General features: G+C 39.1%; 1 protein-coding gene across 1 annotated transcript in view; it reads left to right on the top strand.

Moving 5' to 3' along the window:
- Positions 1-18,925, top strand: part of NELL1 (neural EGFL like 1) — a 437,981-nt gene that overhangs the window by 90,580 nt on the left and 328,476 nt on the right. The window contains exons 9-12 of the mRNA XM_026651341.1: positions 754-856; positions 5,869-5,942; positions 8,381-8,480; positions 18,755-18,883. Coding sequence (XP_026507126.1) covers positions 754-856; positions 5,869-5,942; positions 8,381-8,480; positions 18,755-18,883 — 406 coding nt within the window. The remainder of the gene's footprint in view (positions 1-753; positions 857-5,868; positions 5,943-8,380; positions 8,481-18,754; positions 18,884-18,925) is intronic.

Below are 18,925 nucleotides of genomic sequence, written 5' to 3'. Positions count from 1 at the left end.
ATCTTTTTAGTTTGCACCCAATGGTAATGTGAACAATTGAAAGAAGTAGCAAAGAATTGCCATTTCTTATATGAATACTTAGTAAATAAAATCTGCTTTCCCTTGACAACTCTCTCATTTGTTCTAATTATATCTGGAAGAAGCTCACCATTTTGCAGGGGTGGAGGGTGGGAAATCATGGTGTTGTCTCTGTTTGGTTCAGAATAGTTTCACTGGATTGTGTGTGTGAGAGAGAGAGAGAGAAAAAAAGTATTATCTTAATTTTATTCATCGGTGCTCAATTGCATCCTGCATGGTAACAACATGCAGATTCTGTTTTGGGTGTTTATCATTTTGAAAACCTGTGGAACAGAAGAGAATTAGTATGTAAGTCTTGTCTGGTTGAAATTATTTGATAGATATCTGAAGAGAGCCTTTGTTTGCCTGAGAAAATAGAAAACTGATTGTTAAAATTTTGAAGATGATTGACAGCCTGCAAAAGGTGGTGTTTATATTCTTGTAAAGATGGTATTATTTTTTGTCTAATCCACGTAAATAGCACGCACAAGTGGGATAAGACAAAGATGTATATCAAAATGGTAATGGGGGTGGCTTTAATTCATATGGGTAGCAGTCAGATAAGACTTGTTGCTGTAGGAAGGATTTGAAATCTTTAATGCTACTTTTATTTTCTGGTACAGTATTTGTGCTTTATATAAAATATAAACTAATACACACACACATCTGAACTTCATCTTTCTAACCTTTGCTTAGAGTGGAGTAGTGGAGTGCCGAAGGATGTCCTGTCCCCCTCTGAACTGTTCTCCTGACACCCTCCCAGTGCATATGGGAGGCCAGTGCTGCAAAGTATGCAGGTGTAAGTACATCACATTTGATATTTTCCTCCCACCTTCTTTTTAACTGGAATCACACTTGTCTTGAAACTAGGAGCAGCTGATTTGTTTTCCCCCTTGATTTTTCACAGGTCCCAATAAATTAATGCAGGGAACATGAGTCATAGTGGCAGCTTTGGTTAAAAAATGAATAAATAACTATTGGCTGAAAAATAAAAGAATCACCTAGAGATACAATGCAGTACTGCATGTTTCTAAGACTATATTGCTGCATTCTATTGGCATTAAAAAGGCCATGCCCTTGTTTGTACATCGCCAAAGGAAAAATGTCTGGCTTCTACTAGTAGCTGTTAAACCCAATTGATGTTAATTAGCGTGAAGCAGTTGGTCCGTACTTAACCAAACTTTAAGTTATTACCCCTCTTTATGGTATTTGTCATCCTGTTCTGAACTGAAGGTGGTTCTTTGGATATTGTAGTTTTTTTTAAATAAAATGATGTAATCAGCAGAATAAGGAAAATTCATGGTCTTATCTAGCCTGTAATGATCTATGTTGTGTGCAGTAGTAGTTTATGTAATTTATTTCAGACCAAATGAATGTGGAAAAGAAGATGAGCAGTAAATTCTGTAGTTGGCTCAAGTGATGAAATTCTCTTATCTCATCTGCAAATGGAAGTCCTATGTGAAAAAAGTGTTTAACACTCCGGACTTAAATGGGGCTGAGGGACAAAATCAATTGAGCATGTGTGTGTTCAAGTACACAGGACTAAATTTCTTCTTGCTCTCACGTATGAAGAAAAAGTGAGACCTTTTTTCCTTATCTCGCCAACCTACACATTCTGGGCACAGCTCTTCTCCATTCAGACTAGTCAATGATGTAGCTGTTGGCTGATTTAGGATTAATTAGAACCCTAACCCTAACCCCGTCCCCCCCAGAAAAAAATCAGATTGTCACTCTTTGAATTCCCCCTTCAATTCCAAATGGACATCCATGAATCCTGTCAAAAAAAGTGTGCACCTATTCTGCCTAGTCATGAACATGTGCACAGCTCACACCTTTCCCTCCATTATACCCTGGCCCATGAGTAATCTGTGCACAAAAGGACAAATAATTTATGTTGTAAAACCTGTGGATCAGGCCCCGACTCCTAACTTTCACCTCCCAGAACACAAGTACTTGTGATTCACCTGCTGAGAGTTTGTGAAGGGTTCTTTTCATGGATCTGAGAGCTTGAGCATCTCTCTCTGGCTCTGTCTTTTCTGATGTTCACTTAGCAACAAATCCCAGCCAAAATTTGGCTCAGAGGAATTCTGAAGGACTAAACTGTAGATTAAATGTAAGTCCCAAAGTGTAGACTGTTTCTGATTCTTTAATGGAAAGATGAACAAGCTCACTCTTAGTCAGTGATTGGCACCAAACTCAGCTTGTTATTCTGACAAGGACTCAGCATGTCAGTCAATGGAAAAAGATGTATGAAAGTTGATTGAAATTGATTGTAAGTGCCAGCTCCTTGACAGAATGATATGCGAGGGCCACAGTTAGTCATTTTTGGGTATGTAGTGGCAGCCACTGAGGCTATCCACATTATTACACTGCGGGTGTTGATTTCTCTGCAGTTTCCTCATTTAGTACTGGATAGAATCATTAATTGTAATTTTCTGTCTCTAGGAGTTATTGAACAGCTTGATGGTTCTTTTTTTGTATCATAGTACCAAGCAGTTCTCACACATAAAATGTTTAGGGATTTTAAAATTGGTGTTTCTGCTTTCTTCTCTGCCATCTTGTGTTAACCTCTCCAAACCAGCCTTTGGGTATGTCTACACCCAGCCGGCGGCTGGGAATCGAAGTTCTGGGTTCGACTTATCGCGTCTTGTCTGGACGCGATAAGTCGAACCAGGAAGTGATCGCCGTCGACTGCGGTACTCCAGCTATACGAGAGGCGTACCGCGGCGTCGACGGGGGAGCCTGCCTGCCGTGTGTGGACCGAGGTAAGTTCGAACTAAGGTACTTCGAACTTCAGCTACGTTATTCACGTAGCTGAAGTTGCGTACCTTAGTTCGAATTGGGGGGTAAGTGTAGACCAGGCCTAAGGCAAGAAGACTAAAACTTTATTTGAAGCCCGGTGTCTCTTTTCTGTTGTAAAATTCCTCACTTTCTCTTCTGTCCAGTGTAAGTCCAGCCCTGGGCTACAGGCAGTCAGGTGAGGCAATAGAGAAAGAGTAAAAGTACATCACTCTAGTTCATCTTTCCCAAAACAGTCATCTTGATGCCATCTAGTGTGTTTTTCTGAAGTGAGATCACAGTTGAGCTCATACTGAGCAATATAAAGCTAGGGCCACATTTTCAAAAGAACCGTCTGCATCCTCTTTGGATACCTAAATGAGGTGGATTTTGAAAGTGCTCAGCACCCAGCTTCTCACAGTGGAAGCTGAGTTCTTTAGAAAATCTGGCTGCTTTGCGTATGGTGAGAATTATTTAGATTCTCCCATTTCCAGCAATATGAACACAGAGAAAGAACTCTGGGAGACAGGATAGTGTCTGAAAGACTTTATGGGTTATTCTAGCATTTAGAGATATTTGGATGGAAAGTGCAACAAAAATCAAAAGTAATTTATTATGTAATACCTCTTTGGCACCAGAAGCAAGGGAAATATACAATTGTCATCGCAGTATTGAAGAAGGCAGGTGAGGAAGGACCATTACTGGATGTGCCGTAAATGGCTTCATTGAGAAGCAACACATATCTCTCAGTTCTATAGACAAATGTCAAGTCTTACTGACTTATTGCATAGGACTCTAGGTCCCCAACCAGTGCAATAGAGTAGATGCAGGCCATACTTCGCTAGTCATTCCTCAAGAGAGTTGATGATGGGACTTTGGATCACTGTCCAATGCACAGAAAAGAATGATATCAGTATAAGACAAGAATCATGGGCTTCACCAGTGATATAGAGAGTAGTGTGAGAACAGTGGGCCTCTTAACATTGTGTATGTGTGTGGACCTAGAATTGTTGGTCAAATTGTGTATGTTTATTTTGGGTACCAATGTTATCCCATTGGAAGGGAGGTGTACAGGACCTTGCGACATTCCTGTGTGTTCCTCAGATTGTAAAATCACCTCTAATTTGGTGAGAGTCCTCTCAGAATCTTCAGACAAGAAGGAAATTTGGACCCATCAAATATACAGACACTTGCACGGATGGCAGCCTGACAGGTTGGGCATATATTTGTGGAACAGTTTTCCATAAAATGATTGGAAGATTTAAGAAGGAACTGAGCATGTGTCCTGCAGGCTGGCTACAGTTGTGTACTTAAAGAATAAGGCTGGCACACAGAGCAAGAGGATGATGAAAGAAATGTCTTTTCACAGCAGTGGAGAAACATCTGGCGTAGACAGAGAGGTGTCACTTGGAGTTAACAGTGGTGTATTTAGCAGTTGGTTGCATAACCAGGCCAGCTGGCTTAGTTGGTATCGGTTGCACCTGTGAGAGTGAAAATTAATAGTACATGGAATTCCAGGTTCCCTGCTGCCATGAGTGTGCCACAAATTGTTTTGTTTGCTACTCAGAAGAATTGGAAAGAAATTCTCTGTCAGCAGATAGAAGGAAACCTAGACCTGGGCAACAGGGACCTTCTCATGATGCTTGGATTGGAAGCTAGTTTATCCATGAGTCTTTAGTACTACAGTGACAGTGATGAGCCAAGATGATATTTGTGGTCAGGATGAACTGGTTTGTTGAATTCCTACAACTTGGAGTGGAGGAACACATGATGTTGCTCAGCACGGATGATGATAATTTGTCTTTCATACTAGGATCTCAAAGTTTCCCCTAATCCGTCATGCTAGTCTATCAATTCTAATGTACTTATTTGATCCCCATCATAATAGTATCGGAGAATCTCACAATTACTCATGGATTTTATTATCACGACTTCACTGTAAAGTAGGAAGTAGTATCCCCATTTTACAGTTGGGAAATGGAGGCACAGGATAGATTAAGTGACTTGCCCAAGATCACACTGGAAGTCTGTAGCTGAGAATTGAACCCAGGTCTTTTGAGACCCAGTTGAATGCTTTGTTCACTAGAATATCCTTCCTAGGACTCTGGATCTAGCTATTTCTGATTTAGAGTGATATTGGAGAATCCCCATTCAGTCTAGAAAGCTGCCTCCTTGCTATAGAATATGGGAGCTTTTAAGAGGCTATTTTGACAGACAGCTCTAGGCGCAACAGAAGGAAGGTGTAAATATCTGCAATTAGGAATCTGGGGGCTGGGGGAACAATAAAGAGATTTTTAGGGTCACATCCCAATGCAATCCATTCCAAAAGTTAGTCCAAAATGTAGTGTTGCAGGCTGTATTTGTCCCTCCTTTGAGCCTTGGCATGAGCCCTCCTTGTTCCATCTGTCTGTTCAGACTGTTTCTGACAGTGATTTTTTTCAGTTTGTAGAGTCAGTGAGTTTCAGGCTTTGACTAGTTCTGAACCATTTCTGCAGTTTCTCAGGGACAAAGCTGTGTTAAGGATTCTATTCTCATTTGTCCCCAGGTACAGTTTGGAGGCTTAACTGAAACCCATGCACCTGCCAGTCTCTTGACATACAATGCACCAATGTCTGTCTGTCTGATTTTGAAGTGCTTTGAATAACCTGATGCAGACATATAGTAATACAAATGCACTCTATCTAACGAATGGGAAGTCTATGCTGTGAGTGATTCTGTTAATGAATTGGGTTCAGTATCTACTGAATAATGCTTTATTCTTGTTATCACTTCAGGGCATTAATAGGCTAGTTTGTCAGTATGAGGGGTATAATGTTTCACGATAATAGTTTTTTTTAATGAATGTACTATTGCACTCAAAATAAATGAAAACAATCAACACTTACTTCAAGTGAAGGCAGAGGGACTACATCATATTTACCACAGTAGGCCCGTATTTGCCTATGTGTATATGTATTGATTTTACTTTTATTTATATTTTGCAGTCACTTTCTACCAAAATATTAATTTTGGGGATTTTTTTTTTAATTATAGCTAAGTGCATCTTTGGAGGCAGAGTGTTAGCAGAAGGTCAGAGGATTTTAACCAAGAGCTGCAGGGAATGCCGAGTAAGTTTTAATTTTATTAACTTCTACTGTTTCAATAAATATGCAGTGCCCATAAATTACAATGATAACCTGGTATATTACTTTAGGCTTCCTTCATGCATATGTGTTATCCATTCTTTTCTAACTCTGACCATAACTTCAGTGGAAGCCAGACATACACAGACAAAGCTGGAACATGGCCTATTTAGGATAATAAAGTGACTTAGGAGGGTATTCTCCTTTCTCTTTGCTCCTTACCTGGGTTGTAGGAAGAGGTGTCATTTTAGGGCAAGATTCTGATCTCAGCCACATTGGCTTAAGTCCCTGAAGTTACTTTGGATTTGAACAAGTGTAACTAAAAGTTTCTGGCCTTTATTTAAGCCCTGACTACTCGCATGTTTAAAACTTAAGAAGGTGCTTAAATGCTTTGGTGGGTTGGGGCCTTATTCTAGTGATCCACAGCACTTCTGTTGAGTAGCGCCTCTTCATGTGAAGGAAGCCTATGTTTGTTCTCTGAAAAGTTACTGGCCCTCAGTGGATTAAATCTGAAATTTAATGTCAGTTTATATTAATGGAGCGACATCACTTTATGCCAACAGATTTTAACCCCAAAGTGCTTGTTTAAACATTTTCTTACTATAGAAATAAGGCAAAATGAACTCCTGGATAGGTGAGCTTCTTCTCTCTAGGGTGCAAGGTCACCAGTCACAGAAAATGGGGAAATTTTTGGAAACAAAATTGTTGTTGACACGAAGCAACTATGGTCAGACTTAACTTCATCTCTTTTCAGTGATTCTCTAATGGAGACATGAGTTTGGTTTGAATTGGTTTTGAGCTTTTTCTGAGTGATTTGATTGTCATAGTCTCTCTTGATTTCTTGCCGTGTGTTTGACCTGACTTATCAGCACTTGCTGTTCGTACAGTAGTATACTGTACCTTTCCTACTGTAATTGTTTTGTCCGATCTTGAATAGGTGGTGAGTTATAGCCAATACCTTTCCAGCTGGGTAGTTTGATAAAATGATTGACAGTGATCACTCAGTTTGCTGGTTCTCTTCTCACCTATGCTGGTGTAACTCCATTGACTCCCGTGTGAGATTCCTGCTTTACACCAGTGAACGTGGGATGAGAATCAGTCCTAATGTCGGTTAATTCCACTCTTTTCATGTGGGCACCCGCATAACATGGCATGTGCTGTATCCTCTGCAGGATGCCTTTCCTCTTTGCCTCCACTGAAGCATGTGTCCCCTTACATTTGAACACCGCAGTTGACGCCTATGGGCTAATAAAGTATAACTGGGTAGCAGAGAGAAATGACTCGGCAGTTCTCAACCAAAGGAGGTCAGGGCTGAGGCGTCCAAAATTTTCCATTTCTTGCCTCTGCTGGAGTAAATTTGCTCTTTCTTTTACAAGTCCTGCCCGTTGTCCCACATCTTGTGTACCTTGCACTTTGTAGGCCTAGTATTGCCAGCCTCAAGCCTTCAAAAATCATGAGTCAGGCCCTAAAATCATGAGATTTATTAAAAGTAATTTTTGGTGGTCTTGTTATTTGCCACCTTCTTGCTGAGCCTTTAGGGTGAACTGAGGTCACCTTTTCAAGCTTTTATCTGTAACCATGAGGGCTAGAAACATTTTTTTAAAAAAAAGAAAGCTGAGTTCCTCATGTAATCTCTTGATTCCAGCATCTGAACCATTAAGAAAAACACCGAATATGGTGAGACTTATAATAAAACTGACAGTTGGCAATGGTGCTGGCAAACCTGCTCCCTCAATGAGGTCCAGTAGCCAAGGCTGTATGTCAAACATGCAGCAAGGCATCAGGAAGCTGGATGCCTTGAGCTGCAGCTGGGCCAGCAGGCAGCCAGGTGGCTTCTCTGTCTTCCTCACTTTGCCAGTTCCTGGCCTGCCGGGAGCAGCAGAGAGGAATGAGGCAGCAGTAGTGCCACCCAAGCTCCACTGCTGAAAATCAGGCCCTTTAAGGTGCCCAAAACTGAGGCACTGAAATCACTGGTCACATTTGAAAATCTTGGCCATCTAATCTCTCTACTTTGTTTCATTGGTAATTCACCTATCACCACAGTATACAGAATTTAAAATACCTAAAAGATAACAAACAAGTCTCATGTAAAGCAGAAAAAATTTCTTAAATAAAAATCTGGAGTGAAATAAAATACTTTAATTCCTACAAGTGCTTATGCAGCTTAAGAAAGGAAAAAGCAGCTGTATAAGATTGAGTTTAAATGTAGTGTCTTTTCCTTAAACTATTGGAATAGAAATGTCCAAGTAGATTAATTTTAGATTTGAGTTTATAGTGTAAAAAATGAATTTAGCTTGCTGCCTGTCACTTTACTACTGTTGTTAGTAAAGATTGCTAGAGCTGTGGATAGAAAACTGTGTGACCCTTGCTGTCAGATACATTTTCATCAGTGTCATTTTTTTAAAACATTTATTTATTTTCAGAATGGAGTTTTAGTAAAAGTAACAGAGACCTGTCCTCCATTGAACTGCTCAGAAAAAGATCACATTCTTCCAGAGAACCAGTGCTGCAGCGTTTGCAGAGGTAAGCAGCACATGCTTGAATGGAATGTAGTCATTGGGTCATTTTGGGGATATGTTGTAATGAACCACGCCTCTTTAATTGATGGCACGGGCTACTTACATAAACCTGTGCTTGTAAACAATGTTCTCTATAAACCAACCTGTGCTGTTCCTTTGGGAGGATAAATTTACAGGAACAAGGCAGTAACTTTTCTGGGCTAACGAGAAAGAGGACAATGGACACAATGTCTCCTGTTGCCTACAAGACCCAGTTAATTATTAGTTATGTTTAAAATCGGTATGTTCTGAGATGCTAAATTCAGATCTGAATGTCTGGAGTTCTAAGATTTTTGGATATGGGATTTTTGGTTGGCCTATTATAGAGGTAAGAGCTACTGTGAAGTTCAGATCTCAGTCCAGATCCAAACTTTGAAGGTGCTTGGATCTGGGGTTTTGTTTTGTCATATTGCTTCCTTAAGGGAAACTTCCATATTACTCATTAAGGGAAAACTCTGTTTCTATCTCTATATCTAGATATATAGCTTGCAAGATAAGGGCCTTAGACAATAAATATTTAATTAGTGTATGTGTGTAATTAAATATTTACTGACGAAGGCCCTGACCTTGCAAGTAACTCCATGTGGTAGCAAGGGCCTGCACATTTGAAGTAGCTTACAGGATTGGTTTCTAACCATGTAGACATCATCAATTTTTAAGCTGTTTTTAGAAACACCTGTAGCTGTTGAAGTAAGCAGTAAACGTTGCTGCTGCCTATCTCTGAGGGGTCGCTGTCTTAATGACGCTTTATATCAGGTGGTCCAGTTTGATCTAGTGCAGCTTCGTTACTTAAAAGCATTGGAAATTTGTAAACTTCAAAGAAGAAAGATAAGTTCTGTAACTATAGGGGTAGGTTCTATATTATTGTGGATACTTTTTTAGGTAGTCACCCTAGGTATGTTTTTTAATTATATTATACAATGCCATGAACGTGCATGCCTACTGGTGGTTTTCAGACATAAAAGAAGGAAAAGTCCCTGCAACTGCTATGAACTCTGATTTCTAGTGCTATCAAATGGTGATGCTGACGTTCAGTCCTATTCTGTATTATCAGAATGTTAAGATGGCAGCTTCCTCTCAGATTGTTTATTTCTTGTTCTTTTTTTGTTCGTTTTGTCTTCCTTATAACTGGATATACTGAACAGAATATCTAACATATTATACTGGGGTTTTTTCTTTAAACAGAACACATCTGTTGGGATGGTGTGGACTGCTCTCTCAGCAAGTTTGCAGATGACACTAAACTGGGAGGCGTGGTAGATACGCTGGAGGGTAGGGATCAGATACAGAGGGACCTAGACAAATTGGAGGATTGGGCCAAAAGAAACCTAATGAGGTTCAACAAGGACAAGTGCAGAGTCCTGCACTTAGGACGGAAGAATCCTTTGCACTGCTACATACTAGGGACCGAATGGCTAGGTAGCAGTTCTGCAGAAAAGGACCTAGGGGTCACAGTGGACGAGAAGCTGGATATGAGTCAACAGTGTGCTCTTGTTGCCAAGAAGACTAATGGCATTTTGGGCTGTATAAGTAGGGGCATTGCCAGCAGATCGAGGGACGTGATCGTTCCCCTTTATGCGACATTGGTGAGGCCTCATCTGGAGTACTGTGTCCAGTTTTGGGCCCCACACTACAAGAAGGATGTGGAAATATTGGAAAGAGTCCAGCGGAGGGCAACAAAAATGATTAGGGGTCTGGAGCACATGACTTATGAGGAGAGGCTGAGGGAACTGGGATTGTTTAGTCTCCAGAAGAGAAGAATGATGGGGTGGGATTTGATAGCTGCTTTCAACTACCTGAGGGGGGGTTCCAAAGAGGATGGAGCTCGGCTGTTCTCAGTGGTGGCAGATGACAGAACAAGGAGCAATGGTCTCAAGTTGCAGTGGGGGAGGTCTAGGTTGGATATTAGGAAACACTATTTCACTAGGAGGGTGGTGAAGCACTGGAATGCTTTACCTAGGGAGGTGGTGGAATCTCCTTCCTTGGAGGTTTTTAAGGCCCGGCTTGACAAAGCCCTGGCTGGGATGATTTAGTTGGGAATTGGTCCTGCTTTGAGCAGGGGGTTGGACTAGATGATCTCCTGAGGTCCCTTCCAACCCTGATATTCTATGATTCTATGATACCTCTTGAATCAGTTAGAGAAACCTGAAGAAATAGCAGTTTATGATAACATTTCGGGCTTCAGTTCCCACAAGTGTGAACACGTGGGAAGCACATGATTCTGTCTGTGGGTTTGATCTGCAGCATTTTAGCACGCTGTCCCTGGTTTAGCAAAGCATTTAAGAACTTGGATTGGGGCAGAGTGCCCAGTAATCTGCAGGATCAACTGTTCTTTGAGCCTGTAGTCTACTTTTATTGTGTGAGAGAGAGATTTTGGGGCAAATTTGAAGAAATGTGATATTTAATATAGTCATTTGGAATCATTGCATTAACTGAAGTCCTAAATGGAGAGTTGTAGCAAATATGCAAAGAAACATACAGCAATTTACATTTGCCTTTCCGAATATATTTAATCCAGAAAACTTCAAAAAAATGATCAGTTGGATTTTCCAGTGGATGTTTATTGGTAACCAATAAAGTGTCCTCCATAGTTTAATGGTAAATCAATCAGTTTACACTTATTGAACTATAGAGCAAGTCTTCATTTTTTCAAGTCTCTGTCAATTTATGTTTTCATTAGGGTTCAGTCATTTTATTGTAAGTGCTTATTTAGTACAGCAGTGGGCACTATGAAAAACCCAATGGTAGATAGGTAGGTTCTTACACCACACCTATCCAATGCTATCCTATGCGTTCCTTCTTTTTCTCCTTTTCTGCTGCCCTCCCCAACATTTATTTGTCCAAAGCTTCTTACGGTCAGGTTACATCCCTGCTGCCAGAATTTTGGCAGGAAATAGAATTCATTGTGCATTGCTGGTTGCTGAACTATAGCAAAATTATTTACAGTCTCATGAATGAATAAATGTGGGGAAAGGGAAAAAAGAGGGAAGAAAATATGATAGCGTTGTGATAACAAGTTCTTACACCATACGTGTCTACCACAGGGTTTTTCATAGTGGCCATATCTGTACTAATTAAGTGCCTAGAATAATATATGATATCCCATGGGAGAAGAAAAATCTGTTGTTTACATAGATTCACATTGTGAGTCAGCAAAGTACTAGTGAAATACTGTAATAGTCCCAGCTGGTAGACTTGCTACTCACTCATTATTGTTGAAAATGATTAGAAAAGTCATTACTGCAGATAATTCTCTCTTTCTCTCTCTTCCTCTCCTTTCTCTTTCTCTCTCCCTCTCCCCCACACATTTATAATATAGTGGCATCTAACTTATTCATATGATACCATTTCTGTGTTTTATTGAAATGACTGCGTATGGAGTACAGTATAGAAGATGTAGTAGATCTAATAGAATAAAGAGTTTTCCTGTACAGTGACACTATCTAGAATAAAACATGTGGGGCTAGACCCCGCAAATGGATCTGCCTGGATGCAGGGGTGTGCATGACTAGAGCCATGTGCAGGATCTGTCCCTGACCAATTACTAGTAATATATCCAGCTATGTGGGTTCCTCACCTGACAATGCATCAGCAGAGCGGACATTGATGTAAAAGTACAGTTGTAGTGTATAGTTATTTTATAACCTTGACAGGGAAAATTCACAGCTGTACCATTAGACACAACTTGGGCTTTTTTTAAAATCAAAGAAGAAATTTTCAGCACAAAAGGAACAAATTTGTAACGTACTTTCACAAAACTTTATCATTTTTAGTGTCACCTAGGCTTATTTTTATTGCCAAAAGGCAAATACAATAATAACAGTAAAATAGTTTGGCAAAAATGTGTTGTGCCTTTTTTAAATGTTGGTCTCTTTGCTAGAGATAGTGAGTCATTTTGAATGATAGATTGGATCCCACATCTCCTTCCCTTGTCCAATGAGCGGTTCAAATAAAGTTTCACAAGGGTTCTTTATGTTGCTGCTACTTACAGTTTCTTGTGTGTCGCCAACCCCAGCAAACCCAGATTATTCAATCATCCTCTCCTCCTTAAGAGAGTGGGGGAGGGAGAATAATGAAGTGGTGAGAAACGCTCAATTTCTATGTGAAGTAATTTCTATTCAGTATCTAGTAATATGGTTTGGCTGATGGATTTAGATTGGCTACTGACACTGGTTGGCAGCAATTGTAGAATACTCCTGATGAGCTGAAATGTGCATTTTATTGAAGAAAACAGTGGTGTAAGGCAAAAATATGGCTTCTGTCACCCTTACATTTATTGGTTTAAAAAAAAAATGTTTCTGATTTTTCAACTGCAGCTCAAGGAGGCACTTCAATTAGCATATTTCTTATCTCTCCCTGTCTAGCTGTGAGGCTCAAGATTTTTCTGACTAGAAGAAAAACTGAGTGCATTTTGCATTCTCAGAACCAGAAATCAAACATTTCTTGTGCATTGCTGTGGGAATGTGAGCTGTTTCAAGATTTTAATTTTATTAAGACTCTGATGGAGGTTGAGACGTATGAATTAGTTACTTCCTACACATAGGTACAAGAATGCTTAAGATTTAAAAAGTGCTTTATATCCCCAAAGCACTCTTCGCACATTAACTAATTAAACCTTGAAACACTCTTGTGTTGCTACATCATTACTGCACAACACAGATTTGTTGAAATAGTTTCCACATACATTAAGAATTAGTAAGGATGTTGTTTGATGTCACACCTCTGAGCTCGGGATCTGCAATCTCCAAAGATATGAAAGGAACCAGAAAAGTCTAGCTGCTCGTGGCCTAGTAATACTACTTCACATCATGAAAGGCTAAGGTTACTTGTTCACAATTATATGATTCTTCATCTGAGTTTGGCCTCTGATATTCAAGCTTATGTAATAACAGTTGACACAAATTTGCATTTGTAACAGTTTTGAGGGTGAAACTACTTTTGACATGTAGAACATTGATCGACCCCTGCAAATGAAACATCACCCAGACTTTAAATAAATAAATAAACATTAAAAGCCTCTGAAGTATGGAACAGTCAATGAGTATGATTTCTCCATAACAACCTGTGGGGAAGCAGGTGGTAGGATTTGGGGACCATGTAAGATAGATAGCCAGGAATTTTGGAAAGTGTAGTGAGAGCACCAGTGAAACAGCTAGCAAAGCCCCAGAAAGAGGAGAGATTTAGATGAAAGTTAAACAAGGTCATGGATATGTTGCTTCCAGCCCAATACAATGGGACTTAAGCATGTAGGTACTTTTCAAAAACTCACTGGGTGCCTATCTGCATCTTCAGGGATCTACGTATCTTTTAAAATTTGGCCTGTTGGCCCATATCTACAAAGATATATAGGCTTCTAACTTCCTTTGAAGTCCATGGAAGTTAGAAGCCTAAATACCTTTATGGATCTGGGTGATAATGTCTAACTTTAAATAACCTACTTTGAAATTGTTAGTCCTAGACAATTGTGCAGTTTCTTCCTGGCACCACACACCTGAAGCATGAAATTTGATTACTTTTATAGTTAGTTTAACTTATTGGTCACTATGCAGTCAATAACATCAAGGGACAGGCCCCAGTTAGTAGAAATAGTAATAAAAAGACACAAATATGCTCTCAGTGGGGAAAAAAAATCAACTGTAAATCAAGCAAACAGTCAACAACATTGACAAAGGAGGTTGTAATATGATCAGAAATATTTGGAAAAAGAGAGGTCATCAGGGTCATGAAAAATCTAGACACTGTCTTCAGTATTTAATCCCTCTCATGATAGTATTTAATTGTATTGTAAAAGTCTTGAATGACTTTGGTGGGCTGTTCTGCACATTCGTGACTTTCTGTGTGTGTAGGGGGGGAATTGGTTCCTGACATCTGTTGTGAATGTGTTTATCTGTAATTTTAATTCATGCTCACTTGCCTTGTCATCTGTGTTAGACTGAAATTAGTTGAGATTATCAGTTCTGTTTAAGATTTTATATGATTCTGTTAAATCCTCTCCAAGTGCCTTTTTGCTGGGATACAATTATTTTCTTTTTAATACTTTTCTTATATCAAGAGAATGGCCAACAGTATTGGATCAGACATTCCTGAATATTCTGAAACCTCGACAGTTCAGTTTTTACCTACCCAATATGGGTGTATGAACTCTGTTGTTCACTAGCCCTATTGGAAGCTGGGAATTCCAAGATCACATGGCAATTCAGATGATGGTTTCTACTGTGTTCGATAATTTAAGGAACTGGAAAAATGCATTATTACTGCAGAGATCTAATCAAAATTTGCTATTTGTATTCTTTTGAATTCATTATTTACTTGTTTAGTGCTCAGTAATTGCCATCATGAATAGATATGTACCAGCCCCATTCATCAAAGCATTGAAGCCTCTGCTATCCCTGTATAGTAAAGGATTTAAGCACATACTTAATCAACTAATCAGTGGAATGTGCCTAACTTTAAGCATGTGCTCAAGTGCTTTGCTGACTATGGATGGATTTAAGCACATGCTTAAGTGCTTTGCTGAATCGGAGGGTGAGAAGAGCATAAGAATCCCCCATTCCCCCCCTGTGTACATTCACACAGCAGGCACCCATAATTTGGCTGCTAGCAGGAGGGTTTGAGTACTGCTGACTGCAGTACTCCAGGCTCCAGAGAGTCTAGTAGGAATGTAGAAATGGTTTCATTCCCCTACACACAGATCCAGAGCTGCAAAGATGTAGAATGTAGATGTGCAGCTAGAAGGGACATAACTGTATTTCCTAGGTATGCTCCCCTGGCCTGTTAAACCTACTTTGCAGACATTCTTCCTCCGCACTGTAAAGTCCCTGCTCAGGGGATGCTCCTAATCTCTCAAAGCCACAGTGCAGCACTTAATATTTTGTACCTTAATGTACATTCCTTGGTTTTCTAGCATAAATTTTAATTTGTTCTGTAAAAGCCTAGTGACAGATGGTGGATACAATATATATGCATTCACAAAGAGATTTTGCCACTTCCCATTTGTTAAGGTTCTTAACAAGTTTAGTCAAGTGCTTTGGGAAATGAGAAGTTGAGTCTAGCAGCAGGCGATATACTTTATAATCCAGGTCTGATGCTTGTGCTTCACAAGCCACTTGTAATAACAAATATTAAACCAGTCTACAGATGGACTAGGGTGTACTCCTATATTTAGGAACTCACAGTGACACAACAAGAAAGAGTTCTCTAGAGTCTCTAATTAAATATAGTTAAGTTAGAGAACTGGAACATTAATTTTTTTTGTTCTGCCCTTTTATCACAGCCTATAAGCTTGGGAAAAAAATGATATAAGAAAGAGGCTGATTTTGAGAAGAATTGAATCTCAGATATTGTTGATAACTAGAAGGGGAACAAAAGAATCGAGGACTTGCCTAGAGAACTTTACAAGGTAGCAATTGTAATGGTCCAAGATAGGTAATTAGGGGAGGGCACATCTATATCAAATTCCTTCTGAATTTCAGAGGTGGCAAACAAGCAAGTGACAGTCCTGTGATACTGAGAACTAATCAAGGACTTTAGACAAAATTCTGATTTAGAGATGGACAGTGGAAGAGATGATGAGCAAATCAATCTACTGACTCCTGACTGACCAGAAAAGGGAAGTATCACTTTTGTAAGTGTGTCGCTAATGAAGAAAAGTGCAATCACCAGGGTAAAGAGAAAATAGAAATCACGTCCAGGGCAGAAATCCAGATAAATGTAAGGACCACTGTTACTAGAGAAACATGCTAAGCAAGGTGAAATTTACTAAGTGTACATGTTTTGGATGAGAGAGAAGTGGTATACATAACAGTAAATCCTAGTGTAGTGTTATCTGCCCAGTTAAAGTAAAACATTTTCCTATACTAGGTATGCATATGAAGAGGGTTTAGCACTCTAGGTAGCAAAAAATGGTGATATTCTTATTGATTTTATGTGACACAGCAAATGTTACAGAATTCCTTGTCTCGAGTATGTTAGCTAAAGGGCAAACAGAATTTTAATTAATTAATCCTAGTGAAAGGGTAGAAATTCGGTGTCGTTTGGATAGATGAACTTAGTGTTCAGTAGTGATTATAATTACTAAGGCAAAAGCGAGGGGTCAAATCCTCTGAGGGCCTAAATGGGTGAAGTCAAAAGCACACTGCCCTTTTACACCAGTAGAGAAGTTAGCCAGGATTGATAAGGCTTTATTTAGAATACCTGAGTGTTTTTTACCAGACTCTGAAATGAATGTAGACTAGAAAGAATATTTGCAATTTTATTAAAGGAGGCAAAAGAAAAAGAAAAGACAAAGATCTATTTTGTTGTATGCAGGATCATAGTGAAAGAGCAAGCCAACTGTTATCCCTGATTACTATTAATAAGATTAGTCAGAACATCAGGAATTTAGATAGACGTTCGCACTTGGAAAGTGCCAAAGTGTTACTTTTGCCAAGTGACTTCACACTCTGGTGACGGACGTAAACCTTTCAAGCTACAAATAAAAGAGCACAAAAGTGACAAAATGTGTGTAAGGGTTTTAGTTTATTAATTGGTATTTGGAACTAATTTTATTTTTGAACATACATAGCCAGCCTTGGAGTAAGCCCACGAATACTTGCTTGGATTAGATAAAAAAAATGTCATTTCATAGATGCTAAGGCTTTCAAAAGTTCCCCAAAGACTGTCTAGGCAATGTAAGAGCAAGGGGTATGAAAAATCCAGTATATAAGTCTTAGAACTATAGGTTTTCTTCTATTTCTTAGCTGTCTGTAGGGGAGCTTATGAAGCTTTAGAATCACTGAACTAGAACTTTTACACAGGGAATCTTTGCTCCATTCCTTTTCTAACCAAAATTGGCAGCACTAGAGTTGTACATTTCATACAAGCCCAAACTATGCCTTGCTCCTAAAGAACAGGGCCCGCTTGCAAAAATGAAGTGTGGGTTAGAATCATGATAAATTTAATAATGGCTTATTGGGAATTTTTGTATAAAATCGTCCAAGGTGTTTTTACATCAGAATCCCATGATATTCTTGGGATTCTGAGATGTGGAGTTCAAAGTCCATACTTGTAATTATATAATAATTCCTTTTTATTGGGAACTCTGAGTCCAAAGAAATGCATCCAGAAGACACGGGGCCAAAATCCTATTTACCTATCACTGCTCTGTAACAAAAGGAAATGGAATTTGGCCCAAGAAAATAAAGAAACAAAACAAAAATGAAAAAAACCCTACCATTATCATGTTCTCTAATCATAGAATCATAGAAATATAAGGTTAGAAGGGACTGCAAGGGTCATCTAGCCAAATCCCAAGATACAGGATGTGTTGTGTCTAAACCATCCAAGACAGACTGTCCCTTCAGTGACACTGGTGTAACTCCAATGTAATGATGTGAGTATTACAGAATTATAATTGAGCACATAATTTGGATCTCAACAGAGTGAATGAAGAGAGAGATTTTGAGACTTTGGGTTCACTTCATGTAAATTTTGTTATGAAATTAATAATGCAATACACCTCTACCCTGATATAACGTGACCTGATATAACACAAATTGGGTGATGGGGTAAATCCATCTTGATAGAAAAACTCCACTACACTGGAGTCACTCCATCACAGCAAAATTAGAGATAAATCATGTATTGTAAAAGTTTTTTTTTATTAGTATCATTAATATTATTTTCAGGATAAATGATGGAATGGAACCCAGCTGGTCTGGCATGTTAATGTGTAGCAACATATTTAAGGAAGTCTTCCTTTTCAATAAATCTTCCTGTTCTAATGCAAAATTTCATTTGCTGTTTATGCTCTTCTAACCAAACTTTTGATTCTCCATTATCATATACAAATTTGTTGAAAAATAGCAATTTAGTATGGCTTAATAGTAACTGTAATTGCAATGATGAATTATGTCCTGGAAAGGTGGATAGAAAGGAATGCACAGCATCTTTCCTTGGTCAATAAATACGGTAGCATTCATATTTGCTTGGGAGTTGGCTACCCTCCATACCTAAAACCTGAATACTGTTTCCAGAGGCATCTAAGATTGAAATGATATTCCCCATAATGAAGTGGATTCAGAAAAGCTCATTTAGACCAGTCTTTGCCAGGCGAAATGAAAGGAGAATTCCACATTAGAATGCCTGGAGGATAGCATCGCAAAACTATACAGAGTATGGCACAGTGAGGTATACATATTAATACTGATTATTTGAATTCAGCATGTTCTAATACAAGGTTTAATGTACTTTGTATTTCAGGTCATAACTTTTGTGCAGAAGGCCACAGATGTGGTGACAATTCAGAGTGCAAAAATTGGAACACAAAAGCTACTTGTGAATGCAAGAATGGTTATATCTCTATCCAGGGGGATGCTGCATATTGTGAAGGTAAACAAGATATTCAATGAAGTAACATCTTAGCATCCACTG

The sequence above is a fragment of the Terrapene carolina genome, unplaced genomic scaffold (genome assembly GCF_002925995.2).
Source record: "Terrapene carolina triunguis isolate 2854851 unplaced genomic scaffold, T_m_triunguis-2.0 Scaffold96, whole genome shotgun sequence".
Classification (NCBI taxonomy): Eukaryota; Metazoa; Chordata; order Testudines; family Emydidae; genus Terrapene; species Terrapene triunguis.
Note: the sequence above shows the minus strand (reverse complement) of the source record. Positions and strands in the feature narration are given on the sequence as shown.